This window comes from Biomphalaria glabrata, chromosome 12 (genome assembly GCF_947242115.1).
Source record: "Biomphalaria glabrata chromosome 12, xgBioGlab47.1, whole genome shotgun sequence".
Classification (NCBI taxonomy): Eukaryota; Metazoa; Mollusca; class Gastropoda; family Planorbidae; genus Biomphalaria; species Biomphalaria glabrata.
Genome location: NC_074722.1, coordinates 7,860,879 through 7,879,866, shown reverse-complemented (window position 1 = coordinate 7,879,866; position 18,988 = coordinate 7,860,879). Strand labels below are relative to the sequence as shown.

Below are 18,988 nucleotides of genomic sequence, written 5' to 3'. Positions count from 1 at the left end.
TATGAATTAAAACTAAACCAAAAAAAACATTTTTTTAGTGAGTGAGACATTCAGCTGCTATTGGGCAATTGAACTCTTCTAACAAAGTTTCAATTTTTCCAAAATTTTACTGTTTCACTTCTAGATCGAAATAGCCAACATTTACTACATTTAACGTCCCCCCTTTCAGACTTAGCTCTATAGAGAAAAGTTGATGTAAAAGTCACCTATTTCTATGCCGACGGTTAATGAGGATGATATGTGGCCAGCACAACGGCCAACTGCTTTTTCTTTCCCTCAGTAATGTCAGGTGCCCATTAGAGCTGGGTGGACTCACAAGCGTCCTAAATATCCCGATGTTAACAATCCCACTTTTCACCAAGATTTGAATCCGAGACTCTTCAGTTTGGAAGTCAAGTGCTTTACCACTCAACTACCAGGCCGCCAAACATTTACATCTTTAACTAAATCAACGTTGTTGTTTAAACAAGTCTAGTTGTAATGAGGTCACCATGAAGATATCCAACCATATCTTTCATTTAGAACAAAACCAACTCTTCCATGTTCAAAATGTTCTTTTTATTTGGAGAGACGAAAGTCTGTGATAGAAAGGAGAGAACGACGGGAGACAATGATGACAAGATGTTATATTCATCCACCAATTGAATAACAAACATTTAAGACATAACAATAGAATACAAAACAAAGCATAAAATGTAGAGATCACACAGGGTACAATATTGTGTATACATTCAATTCCTTATATCCAGTTGGTAACACCGAAGCACACGTTAGCTCCCTTGACTTAATTTCATTTTTCGTATAAATGTACAAGAATATTATAAATCAATTTTGTGACCTTACTAATAAAATATAAACATCTATGTTTCAATCACATTCCCACTCATTCTCTCTCTAACACCCACCTGCACACACACACACACTTTAACCTTGTCTCATTATTTTGTTAAGGTTTGCAGATGCTTAACTAAAACTTTGATGGTGAGGGCTGAGTTAATTCGAGACTCATCGTTCCAGAAGGCCTGAACTCTGACCAGCAACGTCACAAACTGTGGGCAGTAGAGACCAATAGCTCGTAGCCACGTCACAGATCCGCGACGCAGTGGCGTAGCAAGGGATTTTGGTGGCCTTTGGCTTGGCCTCATTAGGGGGCCGTGCATTTTGGTATTCAACATCAAGACATGCGATAATGTTCTTAATAAATTTATGTCTAATGTGTAGAATACATGCAACATGGTCACTAATTTACATAACAACATGAATAGCAAGATAACATGGCATTTGCTTAATAGTTAATGTAAAAAAAAAAAATTCTGGCACTCATTTGGGGACCCCCTTAAGTAGTGGCCCGGAGGGATTTTCCAATTTGAACACACTTCCCCCCATCCTAGCTACGCCACTGCTGCGACGTTGTAGTTCAGTGTTGAGGCATCCTCTAACGAATGGTGTCGGTTAAATCACACCAAATCCAAAGGTCGTGAAAAAAAAAAGGGGGGGGGGGGGCGGCAACTGTGCTTAAAAATAGCTGACACATTTATCGTTGATATTAATAAAGCCACTCGAACATAGCCAGGGGTCAAAGGTCGATAGTTGCCAACTCTTCAAAAGGGCTTGTAATTCTTGAAAGACGTCGCTGTAACGAGGCTCAGTAGCCACGTTGTATACCTAGAAGACAAAACAAAAAAACTTTGATGGACACGATTTTGAAGTTTGAACATTGGAAACCATGAAATAGTGACACCATGACCGAGCCTGCGTTTGATAGAGGGTGAGAGAGAGAGAGAGAGAGAGAGAGAGAGAGAGAGAGAGAGAGAGGCATGTGTGGGTAAATGGAAGGATAGATAAAGAGACATAGAGCATTAATTATTGAGACTACCGCTTTCACCAAACTATAATTTACATATAAAAATTAATAAAGAGAATTTAGTGTCAAACCAACGTTGGCAAAAATTTCTTTAAAACATTTTGCTGCACATGAACAGGGCCGGCTTAGGTAGTTGAAGGTCCTAGGTGACTTTGGTGGCCCCATTGAAAATTCAAAATAAACAACAAAAACCCTGAAATCACGTAATTTATATTTTAAAAAATTCGGTAACTATATCGAAATAACCCAATATATGATTTCGACACGTTTTTATTGGTAATCGAAGATGACCATTAGCTCAGATCTTTTCCAATCGAAGTCAATATGATGACGCTCCTCTGCATCGCTTGAACCTGCATCTCCTTTTGATTCACCAAATTGAACTTTAGGTCTCAACATTTTTCAAAAGGTATTGGCATTCTAACAACTTAAATCTAGACTCACGTTAATAAACCTAAGGTAAAAGTAATAAAGTTTTGCTATGTTTAAGATTTAATGCAAAATGTGTGTAGTCCTTTGCGAGGCCCCCACTTATCAGAGCCCCTACGTTCTGCCTAGTTTGCATATGCCTAAGGCCGGCCCTGATATGAATGCTTTTATTATATTGGTGGGACGCGTGGTCGAGAGGCCAAGTGCGCTTGAACTTGGCTTGGCTACTTAGAAGGGGGCTCGAGGTTCGACACCCGACTCGAGCAGAGTTGTGTTTACTGAGTGCCTATAGTCGGCTCTTATATTTATTGCCTAATAATTTGCGGATCTAGATAAAGTCCTGAATTTTTTGTTAAAGAATGTTTAGTTGTAGATCTATTTGCATAAAACAGGATTCGTTTAACAGAGGTGCTTCATATTGGAAAACCATAAATAGCTATTGTAGTTACGAACTAAAATCATACATATTTTTTTTTGGCGGCCCATGAAAGAGGAAAAAAGGCTGCTTATAATTTTGTGCATACGTCACTCCTTGGAACTCACCTCGTAAGGGTCACTGGTCAAATCATACAACTCATACTGGTCCCTGTGAAGATATTTGGGCAGCTCTATCCACCAGTTCGAGTGATGGTGACTTTTACTCTGGTTGACCAGGTACTAAGAAATACAGAAATGCCTTGACGTGAACAAAGTATAATTAGATCTATGTATAAAACGAAAATATAGAATAATGGCGTGCAACATTCAAATTGTCTGCTATCTATTGTAATGGCTCCTTGAAGTCACCATTTCTAGAACACATTCGCACTGTGCCGCACCATTTCTAGAACACATTCGCACTGTGCCGCACCATTTCTAGAACACATTCGCACTGTGCCGCACCAATTCTAGAACACATTCGCACTGTGCCGCACCAATTCTAGAAGGCATTCGCACTGTGCCCCACCATTTCTAGAACACATTCGCACAGTGCCGCACCAATTCTAGAACACATTCGCACTGTGCCGCACCATTTCTAGAACGCATTCGCACTGTGCCGCACCATTTCTAGAACGCATTCGCACTGTGCCGCACCATTTCAACAAAGTGTTCGACATGGGGCGTAATACACAGCTCGAAAGCGCCTAACACACCCCATGTAGCATCCAGTCGCCAAGCGATTATGGATCCTCTCATAGAAATGAGATTAATGCTTGGGCATTGGCTGTGGTCAATGAGGATGATTATACAAATACCCCACACAGTCCAGTCAAATTGTCTTCCTAACCGATGCGAAAACAATTCTCAAAGCTTGTAACTCTGATTCCTCCTATATAAAACGACGCAGGTCAGCATTTATAAAGCTCAACAACGACAGCAAAAAAACTTATTCAATGGATACCAGCACATATAGAACTAACTAGAAGGAAATGAGAAGGCTGACACATTAACTAAGTGTAGGAACAGACTCACAATTTAACATTTCACTCTATCCAGAAGAAATGAGGTAAATAAAATAAATGAGAAATGGACAAGCTCAATCACAAGAAAGATGATGCCTTTTATAAGCTATCCCGACAAGATCAACGTCTAATCTTTCGACTCAGGACCGGACACAACAGAATGAGACAACATATGTACCGGAGGGTCAAAACTGGCACCAGGGAAATCTGCCACTGTGAAGTGTCACCAGGGAATGCTGACCATGTCCTTCAAAACTGTTTTCTTTACAATGAGGCCCGTACAAGAGACTGGCCCCAAAACACCCCCAATAGAAAGAAAACTATATGGAGAGCTCCCTGATTTGGAAACCACTGCTCAGTTCATCTCATGTATTGGCCTAGCCATCTGAACGCTTCAACATAAAAATTAGAACGAGGAAGAAGAAGCTGTGGTCGGAACGAAACGATGTCACCCACACAACAGTTTCCCCCTTTCCACGCTGCTGATGTTTCCAAAGGAACGGTAAATGTTATATGCAGATACAGTTTTGTATCAGCGCGTCGCAGTCTCGGCCAGGGTGTAGCAACGTATGCTGCAAAGCTGCTTAAGGGTCGCCGTATCCAGATTTTTTCTCAGGGTTGACTCCTGAAGCCGTTCTCATAAATGAACTAATTTATTGATAAAACAAATAGAGATTACGGTTACCTTCTAGTAATTCTAGTCTCTGCTACTCGCTAAGTCATATTCCCGTAATGTCTCTAGTAGGCATAGTCGTCAAATTAACTTGCTGTAAAGTCTCTAGTATTCGTCACATTTAACATACCGTATAAGTCAGTGAGGTGAAAATCTCGGCTGCTATTGGAAATGTATCCCATTTATTCCAGATCAATGTGTAGCTGTCATTTCTAATGGCTCGAATGGGGAATTCTTGATTGACCTGTAATATATGGAATAATTACTGTCAAGAGTGTTAGATTCTATGACCCCTTTAGTCTCGAAGTGACAATAGATCATCACATAGAAATAAGATGGAATGCCTGGGCTTTAGCATAGTCGGAACAATGTCGCCCACACAGCAGTCCCCCCGCCCTCCACGTAACAAAGGTGTGGGATCATGGGCGTCGCAGGTACTTAGTCCTGCCTGCCTAAGGGTCGCTGGCCACTGATTTATTCTCAGGATGGACATCATGGACCCCGAAAGCTTTTCCAATGTTTGGGTATAGCCACAAGGCAACAAAGGTTTACGGTTTCCTTTAGCCTAAACAGGTAGCCAGATGAGACTAACGAGCACCTCCTGCCCGAAGAGTGGTAGATTACAATACTGCTAAGTTATTACGATTGGTAATCTGCCAGTGCCAAGTTATGTCGATGTTTAGGAATGATAGAGCGACATATCTAATAAGAACGATAATCTGATCGATGGTATCATTAACATCCATTGTTTTGTTTTCATTTATAATGTTTGGATGTTTCTTCAGAAATTTTTACTATCTGAACTGTGAATAGACCTTGCTTTTAATGACCTAACTGTATAAAATTGAGCTCTTGTGATATGAAGGGAGAGTAACCCTTGAAGGATTACGGGCACGACATGGTCTAAATTGTGCAGATGTGCCAAAAACTCAAAGATCAAACTCAGGAATGAAATATAATGAAGCTATTGCGTTCTAGTTCAATCCTCCAACACGATGGCAAACGAATGTTCACATTTCATTAAATAACATCTTTAGTAAAATCATTAAATTGAGTTCTCTTTACCAAGAGGCCCGTAAAAGATACTGGCCTCAAAACACCCCAATAGGAAGAAAACTCTATGGAGAGCTCCCTGATTTGTAAACCACTGTGCAGTTCATCTCATATATTGGTCTAGTCATCTGAACACTCCAATATAAAAATGAGAACGAGGAAGAAGAAACACATCAGGATAGAAGTCTAAAAGTAAAGTAGCAATTATACATAAAACATTGATGATTGAACCATAATCTTTAAATACACACCCACAAAAATATGCTAGGACAAATTAGTACAAATATTCCTTCTTCCAAAGTGCTATTAGAGCATGGAATGAATTGCCTGAGTCAGCCAGGAAAATCAATGACTTGGCAGAGCCATGTTAACATGCATGACTAGATTGACCCAGGAACACGCGTAAGATGCTATCATCTTTTTGAAGTGACGTCTGTATTTTCTAAGATACGATACAATTTGTTAGAAGGACGGGTTTGATTGGTTGATTTATGACGAGTTCCGAAACGCGAATACAATGGCATTAAGACCTTCAATATCCTAGGTAAGGTAAGAACACACTATATTTTATTACCTGCAGAAAATTTTGAGCAGAGAAAACATACGAATGGCCTGATTTTGTTGGGTCAGTGAGTAATGGAACCAGAGATATGCCAGTTGGTACTACCTGCTTGCCGGCTATAGAATATTTTGGGAAAGGCAAACCAAAATAGTCCATGATTGTCGGCGCGATATCTAAAGTGGAGACCAAAGCATCGGACACCTGCAACCGAAAAAAAAAAAGATAGATGTTTAAATTAAGGGATTTAGATTAACATTTAGTATTTTTAATTATATTTTTATGTTATTAAAAAAAAAAGAATAATAAACAAGTAACATACACAAATTTTTATATTTTAAATCAATTCCTTGGAAACTGGTGATAAGTCCTCATTCTACTTATTTCTTGTATTGCTCAGGCCCGGATTTAAGGGAGGGCAGTCGGGGCTACAGCCCAGGGGTCTCCACAAGAAAGAGTCCTCCACAAAAGAGATTTAGAAAAATATATCTGAATTTCGACGTGTCAGAAACTTTTGAAGTTTTTTTTTTTTCATTTTTGCGGCTGAAAAAGATGTCATGAAAATTAACTGCCGATGAGAAACGCAGACAGCGAAAAGAGAAACCTAAATTGACCACCTGCGGACAACGGTTAAGTTTGCGCTGGATGTTGGCAAAAATGTATCTCAAAACTGGGACTGCGAAGCCACGTGAAAAATTGTACTCTTCTAAATCTTCAGACTCGAAGAAAAGCTTTATTAATTCATTCATTTCCTAATGTATTATAACATAAGAGCTAAATGTTTGATTTGTCTACCTGCCCAATGCTGTAGCCTGAAGACGCAATGATAAGAGGAACTCGAGAACCACTGTCCAGTGCGTTATATTTAGCTCCGGGAAATCCAACTCCACCAGTAGAAGTAAAAATGGTCAGTGTGGTTGCAAAGAGACCCGCATTGACCAACGCACTCATAATGAGCCCTACACCTGTAAAATATAGTTCAGCATTTATTGGTTTATTACCATTATTATGTCCAAAGCTAATTAGATTTGAAAGCAGAAATCAAAAATATATATTAAAAAATCAACAAAAGTGTACTAATTTACATCTTTTTTTTTTCATTGATTTCATTATTCTTTGAATGTGTAAATTGTGAGGCATTGTGCAATGTTCGCTTGTATTAATAACATCAAGTAACATGGAGCAAGAAAGAGAAACAAGAAAAATTCAAAAATACATTAAAAAAAACTAAGCTTAAATTAACGTGCAATTGTAAAAATTAGTTTGGGTCAGTTATGTAATTTCATGGACAACTGACCTAGACATTAGAAATATTTTGATTATTTTTTTTTTAGCTTTTAGCTTTCTCACCTGATGATCCTATCACCTGTTTGGACAAGTTGTACAAGGAGGAGGGAAGATGTGGGTATCTTGGTGATCTATTTTTTTTTAATACATTAAAAAATCGTCACTTAGGGCTAAAGGGAAATAATTCAACTTATACCATCGCATAAATCAAGTACGATTTCTTTCCCCTGTTTGATACCAAACAAAACAATTATTTACAAATATTTAATTAACTTATTGGAGGCGCGGTGGCTGTGCGGTAAAGCGCTTGGCTTCCGAACCGAAATTAAAAATCCCATTTTCCCCAGGATTCGAACCTGGAACCCCTCATTTTGGAAGTCAAGCGCTTTACCACTCAGCCACCGCGCCTCAAAATAAATGACGTTAACAAAAGGGTGAAAGCTGGACATTTCCGCACTTAAAGCCAACGCCTGCCAGAAAGAGGACATCCACCACAGATAGGTGGACATGTCTTTTAGCATGGAATCCTTTTATAGACAGAATTAAAACAATTAATTTGGTGCATCTGGTTATTCAGGCTATGGTACAATTGTAGTAATGGTCGCTACCAATGTGGAACCTTCAGAACAGCTCCAGGTCTACGCCTGTCCGTTCGGGGAAATCTTTTCTAACGGCAAATGGGATAATAGACACTCCGATTCCCTAATGGATTTTTTCAAGGTCATTCACTTAATCGGATCTTTCATTTTGTGTTTGTATGAAAGGTTGTACATGACCTTGATCAAGTCTGTTTATACTGCGGTACAGGCTTGCCAGATCTTCTCTGGCATCCTCCAGGTCTGGGATGTAGTAGGGGAGGCGAAGCGAGCTGGCGTTGTAGGTCGAAGGCTTCCAGCCAGGGATGCTGCCCGCTGGATCCTGTTCGTCTCCAAAGTCCTCGCAAAACTGCCCGTACTCTGGTCGCCTACATCTCTCAGCGTCTCCAAGGGAAACAACCAGAAAAAAATTTCTGAAAGTAAAAATAGAAGTATGCGTTACTATTGTGTATACAGTCTGGATTTACAATAACGTAGATAAGATGGAATACGGTACACATGACTTCAGTTAATGTCAAACTACTCACTCTCGCCTGTGTTGTGTCAGGAAGTCCTTAACGTAGCTGCTGATGAAGGAAATATTTCGGCTTATGCTCAGGTCATCGTGATTGGAGTCCGTCTGTCGATAATTAAATCCAAATACAGATTCAGGGCCCAGGCTTTCAAGACCTATTATACCTGTCAACACGTAGGCAAGGGCAAGGCGTTTAGTTCTATCTCTGCATGTAGAGTAATACCATATGTGCTTTATTTCTAACACTCTTTATATTTTTTTCTCTCCTTCTCTCTCTTTCTTTCTCTTTCTCTCTCTTTTTCTCTCCCTCTTTCTCTTTCATTCACACTTTCTTTTTTCTCTTGCACTTTCTTGATTTCTTGTTTTCTAACTTTCTCTTTCTCTTTTTTTTTTTTTGCTCTCTTTGGCTCTCACTTTTTCTCTTTTTTTTTTCCTCATTCTTTCTTTCTTTCTCTTTTTCGCTCTCTCTCTCTATTTTTCTCTCATTTGTTCTCATTTTCTTTACTTCTTTTTCTATCTTCTCTTTTCCCTTCTCTTCTCCTTCCTTTTTTCCCCTCGTTCTCTTTCGCCTTGTCACTATTTTGTTTTCTCTTTCTCTCTCTCTCTCTTTCTTTTAGTGATCGTTTCCGTTTCTTGGACATCCCAATGAGTTGAACATTCCTTTAGTACTAAAGATAGTTAACAACACTTTACATGAAGACATATACTAGAGCCAGAGAGAAAGCATGTAGGATTCGCGTGCCAAACTAAGATAGCTTCATATACTTGGTATATCAGACGAGAACTGATTAAATTTATCAATTTCATTCACGGCAGAGAAAGTTTTAGCTTTTATCCCCCCCCCCCGGTCCAATTTTAGTGAAAAGATATCATATATATAAATGTTACGAATATCCCTGTCCAGGCTCTCTATAAGCTGCACCACACGACACCACCAACAGAAAGAACTTGACAACTCAGGGCTCCAAATAACGTAATAGTTTAATGTCAATAAAATAACAGCCAATACTGTACAATTGGCAGCACTTAACACAAGACTGTACAAATATCTCTCTGTTAATCGCCGTACCGCCGTATCAACTCTTGCTCTGGTCTCTCCGTCTCGTCCTGGAATTGTACTAAGCCGTCGTAAAGATCTGATACCTTCGCTCTTTATATAGGGTCCCTGCTGGCCTTCTAGAACCGGACAGAACGTCGCTCGACCATTCTGGGTGGTCAGATGAATACATCCCTCGAGACAGGGCCGGTCCTAACAAATGCGGGACCCTATGCGAAACTGATTGCGCGGGGCCTAGTCTGGGTGGGAATAAGGGTAATAAATGAAAATTAAGATTTTGTATTAGAAAAAAAATTCGACTTTGAACTTTATTTATTCTTTACTAAGAACAAAATTGCGATAAAATATTAACTTTAATTTACTAACCTTGCAACCTATGGCATATTTATATGCCAGTGACTATAAAAGTAAATAAAGAATTGTAACTTCCGATGAAGGTGAAAATTCATCCGATTATTACATTTTTATTACATGAAAGCTGACAATGCCTTTTTTCTTTTATCGCGCGTAGGATTGGCGTTCTCCGCAATGAGTGAAACCCACAAATGACTATTTTGACTATTTTTAAGGAGATTTTTAAGAGTTTTCAGGAGATTTTAATAAATTCTGGAGATTTCCATGACTTTTTCGTAAATATTCTGCAATTTAATAATTAAACATATAATTAGCGCGGCGCCTATGAAAGCGCGGGGCCCACGCCTAAGACCGTCCTGCCCCGAGACGCTCCTGAGCTCTGTTCACGACGCCGATCCCTCTCGAACCGTCATGTTGACACTCGTCTCGGCTGACTGGCGTAACTCTTCACGGTTGACTGCTCGTCTAGCGCTAGCCTGGGGCGATTTGCGTCGGTTGACTACACACACACCACTACCCCCATCAGTGCCACCACCAGGTTTATAATAATATATTGTGCTGTACGTCTGCCCATCCGTCACGTTGATATCTCAAAAGCTCTCTCTGTCTCTCTCCCTCTCTCTCTCGTCTCTCTCCTTCACACACACACACACACGTGTAGGCCTGCCTACATGTGTATAGCTATTAAATACAACTGGTCATTTCACATCACGTGACAGCGTAGGCCTACCTGTGGCGACACCTTCCGCTGACAACATTTTAGAAATGCTTACGACATCATCATAGGTTCTAAAATAAGAAGGCAGGGAGTGAGGTCCAAACATCCCATTTTGGTGAGCCGGGATCCCTGTCAGGATTTCAGACCTGAAATTCAATTAAGCAGATGATCTTAATTAAAAAAAATGATGTCTCATTCTCTTTGTCTCGGAAACTAAGAATTGAGTACAAGGAGATGCCATGATATTTAACGCATGCGTATAGCAGGGTAATCTGAGGGAAAATGCTGCTTGGTCATGTAGTATGCTCTCCGAACTGCCGTCAGGATGGTCCTGAGCTCAAACCTTCCAGCTTCCATTCCCTTGCCTTCATGCAGAAGGCATAATAAATGAAAAACTGTCATGGAATCCACATATTGATGAAACTACAAAAAAATCAAACAAAGCATTAGGATTTATTAAAAGAAATTTCTATAAATCAAATAAGAACATAAAACTAAAATGTTATTTAACCTTGGTTAGGCCAATAATAGAATGTGCATCCTCCGTTTGGGACCCCTCAACTCAAGAAAACATAAAAAAACTGGAACAGACACAAAATAGAGCAGTGAGATTCATAACAAACGAATATTCACATTTGACTAGAGTAACACCTTTAGTAAAATCACTAAATTTAGAAAGCCTTCAAGACAGAAGGCTCAAAAGTAAAGTAGCAATCATACATAAAACACTGAACCATAATCTTCAAATACAAAAACAAAATTTAATAAAATACTCTGAAAGACACAAAGATAAAGGCACATTCCTCATCCCATATGCTAGGACAAATTTGTACAAATACTCCTTCTTCCCTAGTGCTATTAGAGCATGGAATGGGTTGCCTGAGCTAGCCAGGAAAACCAGTGACTTGGCTGAATTTAAGTCATTGGTTAATATGCATGACTAAATGCATGACGCGTAGGACGTAATCATCTTCTTTTTTGAAGTAACGTCTGTATTATATAAGATAAGAAGATAAGAAGGTTTGTGTTCGATTTGTGAAGACGCTATTAAATCAAACAACATTTTTTTAAAAATTGTTTGTTCTCACATTTGTTGTATTGTGGCCAAAGAAATAAAATAGTCGACCTTCTGAGAAACACACACCCTCCTATCACGTATTCTTAGGATTAATCAAGAGTTTAGCTGTACAATGCACGGATGGCTGCCTGGTAGTGCGGTTTGCGCTGGACTGACGTTTGGCTTTATCGATGGTCCCGGGTTCAAACCCTGCCCGCTCCCATCTCCCGTCGTCCTGTGGGAGGTTTTGGACTAGGAAGTATATCTTCAACTCTAAAGTAACATCCGAAACATGTAAAAACATTTTACAATCCGAGAGGTGGGTCGTGCAATGGTATTCTTAATGTACAAATAGTTTTACAGACACCTGGCAAGCTTATAACATAAGATAATTGTATTGGTTCACACAAATGACAATTCAGTTTGACTACAAGTGCCCACCTCAGCATTACCCTTATAACAATAACACTAGAGATGCAAACAAGAACAACATTCACATAGATACGCAACATACACACACATACACGACAAGCGCTTTAGGAATTTGGCTTCTAAGTACTTCGCGTTGACGACTAGTGACATTGAAACACCATGTCTGAAAGTGGAATAAAGGAGTTTTTAAATCTTAGCCTTAATAGAGTGGAGCCGACAACTTCGTCCAGATCTGATGTAACCGTGGTTTAATGGGTGCACATCGTCTTTAAGAATTTGGAAAATCCTATTTCATGAAAAAAGTTTTTCAACAAGCTCGAGTGATATAGGATGCTTTGTTAATTTAATTCTGTATAGAATGAAATGAATCGATCTTGTTGCATGCGCATCAGTCATGAAGCAAAAAACTGTATGAACGGTTCTAGTTAGAAATTGAAACGACGTCACTTATTAGAATACCTCTATTCAGCTCGTACTTTCGTGGAACCTTCTGGGTGGGTGGGAATAAACCTGGACATGGATATCGAAAACGGCTCTAATGATTTTAAAATAGAAATTAGACAGTTGCTGTGTATCGTTGGAAAAAGAATTACGAGCTCGTTGGACACCCTGGGAAAGCTCAAGTTTAACTGTTATAATTTTTTCAAAGTATAAAAAGAAATAAATTTAAACTTGGCTAGAGAGATAGGAGAGGTAATAAATGTTCCATTTGTTAAACTAACATTCATTAGTTATTAAGAGAAAAAAAAATCGCTCTAAAAGTTGTAAAAAGGAGGTATCGTCTTTTTTTTTTAAAGTTTATTTTTGTTTTTTTCTTGTTAAAAGATTGAAGTTGTGTCCCATTGGGACTTAATGTGCTTTTATTTCAGTAATACTCAATGCTAGATTTATAACTGCAACGCACATAAAATAGTTTTCTGGCCCTAAAAGAAAGGCCGCCTTCAAACCATCCTTTACCAGCAAGTTGTCATAATAGTAACTTGTGCGTATACCTCAACCCTCAAACAATTCGTTTTTTTGTACTTTAAATATGTCCGGACATAGTGGAGGAAATGGGGGGGTGCTATTTAGTTGGAGCTAAATCACGAAAATGAACAGTTCGTGTACGTTTTAGATACATATGCCTAAACTGAATGACACTAGCACTTTTTGGTTATGACATTGACCTACTTTTTATTTTTAACTTCTCTACCCCCCCCCCCCCAACCAATCAAAGTGACCATTTTCTATTTCTAGACACTGTCACATTCCGAGTATGTCAATCTATCAGGTAACGACGTGATATAGCAGAAAACGTGCAAGTCACTGTGGACGATAAGTTGTTGATAACCGCAAGATTCACGTATGTAGTACACGAACTAGAAAGACACACAAAAGGTGATATCAATAGACGTTTAGGGACAATGTACTCTCTATGGAGCAATCAGCTAAACAAAGAAGTAACCCTCCTGCCTACTTAAGGGACCATAGAGCAATTCAAACAACTAAACTAGCAGTAGAAGGACCTCAAACTTGTACCCATAAATAAACCAGTGTCTAACCAATTTAGACATTGCTTTTCACTCCTACCACTTTCCCTTTTCATAAACTCAAAGTCTGATATTTTCAGAGGCGCAATCAAAAGAGGGTTCAGATTCTGATGTAAAATAATTTGACGTAGAACGGTGAGATGCGAGATGAAAAAAAAATGTGATGAAATGTGAAGGATGGTTTGATTTAAGGGGAAATATGTTGTGATGTAAGGTGAAGGATGTTAAGATGAAATAAAAAAGATGATGTGATGTAAGGTGAAGGGTGTTAAGATGAAATAAGAAAGATGTTGTGATGTAAGGTGAAAGGTGTTAAGATGAAATAAGAAAGATGTTGTGATGTAAAGGGAAGGGTGTGAAGATGAAATAAGAAAGATGTTGTGATGTAAAGTGAATGGTGTGAAGATGAAATAAGAAAGATGTTGTGATGTAAAGTGAAGGATGTTTAGATGAAATAAGAAAGATGTTGTGATGTAAAGTGAAGGATGTTTAGATGAAATAAGAAAGATGTTGTGATGTAAGGTGAAGGGTGTTAAGATGAAATAAGAAAGATGTTGTGATGTAAAGTGAAGGGTTTTAAGATGAAATAAGAAAGATGTGATATAAAGTGAAGGGTGTTTAGATGAAATAAGAAAGATGTTGTGATGTAAGGTGAAGGGTGTTAAGATGAAATAAGAAAGATGTGATGTAAAGTGAAGGGTGTTTAGATAAAATAAGAAAGATGTTGTGATGTAATGTGAAGGATGTTTAGATAAAATAAGAAAGATGTTGTGATTTAAAGTGAAGGGTGTTTAGATGAAATAAGAAAGATGTTGTGATGTAAAGTGAAGGATGTTTAGATGAAATAAGAAAGATGTTGTGATGTAAGGTGAAGGGTGTTAAGATGAAATAAGAAAGATGTTGTGATGTAAAGTGAAGTGTGTTAAGATGAAATAAGAAAGATGTTGTAATGTAAAGTGAAGGGTGTTTAGATGAAATAAGAAAGATGATGTGATGTAAAATTTTAACATAGTTAAAAGGCCCTGAAAAGTTGTCGGGACAGGCATTTTTTTCCGTTAGGCTCGATGTTCTTTGTCAGTTGAGATGGAGCTTACCTCCTTCATTCCACGTATCTAGAACACCAACATCTTGCATATTTATACCTTCATTCCACGAAGGTTAAAATACCAGCATTTAGCATGCCTATAGCTTCATTTTACATATGGTGAACACCTGCATCTAGCAATGCCTATAGCTAACTTACAGAAGGCCCGAACTTTTTGATGTATGATATTATCAGTTGTTAATTTGCTCGTATAAAACAGTAACGTTGGCAGAAAAAACGCAAACCTTCGTTTCTATTAGAAAGAATCGAAATCAAATCCTAATTCGATTCTATCTTAACTAGCGAACCAAAGAGAATGTTTCATCGATATATTCAGGTATCGAAATATTGGAATCGTTTCATTTTTATTGCTTTATTTCCTTAATGACCGTTCCGTTTTCGTTAAATACAAATACACTAATTTTAAGGAACTGAATATTGACCTTAAACCTGAACAAGTATTGACAACCCTCATGGCAACCTCTCATAGCAACCCTCATGTGCATCCTCTCATAGCAACCCTCATGTGCATACTCTCATAGCAACCCTCATGTGCATCCTCTCATAGCAACCCTCATGTGCATACTCTCATAGCAACCCTCATGTGCATCCTCTCATAGCAACCCTCATGGCAACCTCTCATAGCAACCCTCATGTGCATCCTCTCATAGCAACCCTCATGTGCATCCTCTCATAGCAACCCTCATGTGCATCCTCTCATAGCAACCCGCATGTGCATCCTCTCATAGCAACCCTCATGTGCATCCTCTCATAGCAACCCTCATGGCAACCTCTCAAAGCAACCCTCATGGCAACCTCTCATAGCAACCCTCATGTGCATCCTCTCATAGCAACCCTCATGGCAACCTCTCATAGCAACCCTCATGTGCAACCTCTCATAGCAACCCTCATGTGCAACCTCTCATAGCAACCCTCATGTGCATCCTGTCATAGCAACCCTCAAGGCAACCTCTCATAGCAACCCTCATGTGCATCCTCTCATAGCAACCCTCATGTGCATCCTCTCATAGCAACCCTCATGTGCATCCTCTCATAGCAACTCTCATGGCAACCTCTCATAGCAACCCTCATGTGCATCCTCTCATAGCAACCCTCATGGCAACCTCTCATAGCAACCCTCATGTGCATCCTCTCATAGCAACCCTCATGGCAACCTCTCATAGCAACCCTCATGGCAACCTCTCATAGCAACCCTTATGTGCATCCTCTTCTTCTCTGAAGTGCTCACACTTTTCTTTCACGCCAGAAATATACGCATTCAAACACGCTTTTTTTAAATTCCTTTTACCTGCTTGAAGAGCCGCCGCTGACAGAGCTTGTGTAGGCCCGTTTAAACAATACGCCATTGATGGCCAGTCGGTCGATGCTTTGCGTAGACACGTCAGAATTGTTATAAGCACCAAGCTCCAAACCTGTGTCGCCGCCTTTGAAAAACAAAAAAAAAAAACAGTACTAATAGTATGAATCTAGATCTGCAACAATGGAAAATAACGTTGTGGGAAAAAGTGTATTTGTAAAAGTAATAACTACGGAAAAAGGGTGATCTCCCTTCACCTATCCCTTAGTCTGTTGGACCGTTTGGGGCACTACCCTAGATCTGTTGACCGTCTTTCTCCATTTCTCTATGTAATTTGATTTAACTGAATCTCTTTCAAATAACGGGTGCTACTAACGTAGTTACTGAGGCACCGTTAGTCGTTCTATATCTTGCTAAGAGTTAGTGGACCTTGAGTTACCACTGTGTCACAGAGCGCTCAAGACACAGGTCCGGTATAGTAAGGATTTAGTAGTGTTAGTCCATCAAAGTATTGTCTTGGCTGACCTACTATTGATGTCTTTTCCCAGTAACACCTAATTGGAGATGATGGAGCGAGGGCAAGAGACATTCTTAACTATTTCCAGGCTTTGGCCATTACTGGACACGTAATGTGCGGTGCTTGTAGTTTTACAAAGCTCATATCAAGTCTGTCTGTGAATCTGTCTGTCTGGCCAAAAGCTTGTACACGTTATTTCCCCACACCCAATCTTGGATCAAGCTGAAATTTTGCACAATTATTTCTTTTACCTGACAACACAACAATCAATAAAAAAAAATTAACCAATAAATTAATTAACTATTTGTAATAAATTACTTTGTTTGGTACGTCAAACAAAGGAAAGAAATAGTACTGAAGTGGTGTTGTAAGCTAAATCAATACCTCTATATTAGGCAGCCGTCTCAAGCTTAGTGAACACAAACATGAAATAGAAAGCAATAGATGACAATCTTCCATGTTCATAGATTCTTCACTAGCAGACATGGTTACCGCGTTGGCTTGAGTAGCCTGAGAAGGCTTTAGCCCACAAGTTCGAAATCAGGTCTTTCCCCTTTTTTATTTTAAATTTATTTTTATAAATGCTTTTTATCGTTAGTCTAGATCTATTACAAATGTAATTACATGACTGGTCCAAACTGATCCAAGTACGTTTCATATAAGCTTTGTTTGTTTATTTGTTAAAGTTTTTTTCAATGTTTTTTCTTGTGGATGTTCTATGGTTTTAATTTGATCAAATTTCTGGAATGCACCAGTCTGTCAACCGTGGGTATGAAGCTGAAAAGCAGATTGACCAACAATAGTTGCGCCCTCAGAGAGGAGTAGTTCCCTGGTTACCTTTCAAACTTTAGTTTGGGCCCTCAATCTGAATACAGTGAAGTATTCAAGAGGATAGTGTACGATCATTGACATCTCCTTTTGAGTCGCTGTAAAGATACTGCAGTAGGCAGAAACAGAATTTGAGTAGGTGCAAGCACGCATCCCTGTTTGACACCGCAGCTGACCTCAAAAGGTGTTGATTTGGATTCCTTTAAATTTCACGTTAGGCCTACTTTTTATTCATAAATACCTTCATTATCTTGCACCATTAGGTATGGTATGACTATAAGCACTACTTCACTTGATATTAATTAATCATTGATAGTATGAATGTCATAGATTTCCTTCCATACTGACGAACTTCAACAAAAAAGAAACATTAAGGTTTAGTAAAAGAAATGTTCACAAATCAAACAAGAACACACAAAAAATGCAAATTAACTTTGGTTCGACCTGTAGAAGTATATCATATATGCATCCTCTGTTTTGGAAGGCTCGACTCAAGAAAACATAACTTAAGAAAACAAACAACACAAACGTGAGGTTTATAACAATCGAATATTCACATGTGGCTAGAGTTATACCAATAGTAAAATTATTAAATTTTGAGACACTTCAGGACAGTTCACTTATAATTAAGGTAGCAAAGAATAATACACAAAACACTGAACCATAACTTACAAACACAAAAACACAAGCTAATAAAATGCTCAGCTAGTTGTATAATTTATTGTCCCTATGCCGCGGCTATACTAGGACATATTCATGTAAGTGCTTCTTCTTCCCTAGTGCCTTTATAGCTTGGAACGGGTTGCCTAAACCAGCCATGAAAACCAATGACTTAGGAGAGTTTAAGTCTGTTGTAACTGTTAATTAACATGAATGAATAATAACATAACTCTAGGTATAAATACAACAAATCAGTTGTTTAATCTTACGCCATCTTGGTTGACAACAACAGTTACAAGGGATGTTACTCCCAAACACCGAGTGGTGCAACCTATATAAAACACACATCAACAGTAACGAACGTGTTCGACGAGATTAGACGTAACTATCTTAGGTTTTGACGGAACCCTTAATTTTGTAGATAAAATAGGAAACAATGGATTCCACTTCGGGCAGGCTCGTATCCTCCAAGACTCCGCGGACATTTGGGGTTTTGTTTAAGCTTACCTATGATCAGAAGTACTCCCTTCGAGTCGACTAAAACTATAAGGGATAAAATATATATCCCGAAAACATAGTTAATGAAGTTCCTAGTCATCCTTATTCACAAAACACGTTAAGATCTAGACTCTTGCGTCTGGATAATCTGATAGATAGACAAATTTATATTCGAAAACTAAAAATTATCAGCTGAAAAAAATAGCTTTTATCGGCCAAAGTATTTCTTTCCAAAATATGTCATTTTGTCTTTCACTATGATCGCAGTGACATGCATAGCTGATAAAGTGTTAAGTCTTACTTTTCTTTTTTCATAGTACGAACATAATCTTGACCTATGACCTATGACTTAGGGCTCGTTACCCAACATTTGTTTGTATAGTTGACCAAATGGGGTGACTCTATTTATGTTGGACCAGGAAACACAGAAGGTTGGGGATTCAAGGTGAGTTTTTTGTTTCTGTCCGTGCCGCCAAAAAAGTGAAGTCTAAAAAACTGCTTTAAATGGGCGTAGCCGTG

At 38.8% G+C, this 18,988-nt stretch overlaps 1 protein-coding gene across 1 annotated transcript; it reads right to left on the bottom strand.

The window, feature by feature from the left end:
- Positions 1 to 541: 541 nt before the first annotated feature.
- LOC106061023 (N-sulphoglucosamine sulphohydrolase-like) lies at positions 542 to 18,710 on the bottom strand. The gene is made up of 10 exons (XM_056007005.1): positions 18,479 to 18,710; positions 15,958 to 16,093; positions 10,559 to 10,692; positions 8,431 to 8,581; positions 8,084 to 8,316; positions 6,816 to 6,985; positions 6,036 to 6,224; positions 4,539 to 4,652; positions 2,837 to 2,950; positions 542 to 1,665 (listed from the first exon to the last, which is right to left on the bottom strand). Exons 1-10 carry the CDS (start codon positions 18,567 to 18,569, stop codon positions 1,516 to 1,518), a joined length of 1,482 nt encoding a protein of 493 aa, XP_055862980.1. The 5' UTR covers positions 18,570 to 18,710; the 3' UTR covers positions 542 to 1,515.
- Positions 18,711 to 18,988: the final 278 nt, after the last annotated feature.

What these genes read in the sequence shown, in the direction of transcription:
- LOC106061023 (XM_056007005.1), bottom strand. Translation starts at nt 18,569, where the DNA reads ATGACTAGGAACTTCATTAACTATGTTTTCGGGATATATATTTTATCC. An exon ending in AGCGGCGGCTCTTCAAGCAG is followed by an intron (nt 10,693 to 15,957) that starts GTAAAAGGAATT and finishes ATTGAATTTCAG; the next exon opens with GTCTGAAATCCTGACAGGGA. An exon ending in AGCGGAAGGTGTCGCCACAG is followed by an intron (nt 8,582 to 10,558) that starts GTAGGCCTACGC and finishes ACGTGTTGACAG; the next exon opens with GTATAATAGGTCTTGAAAGC.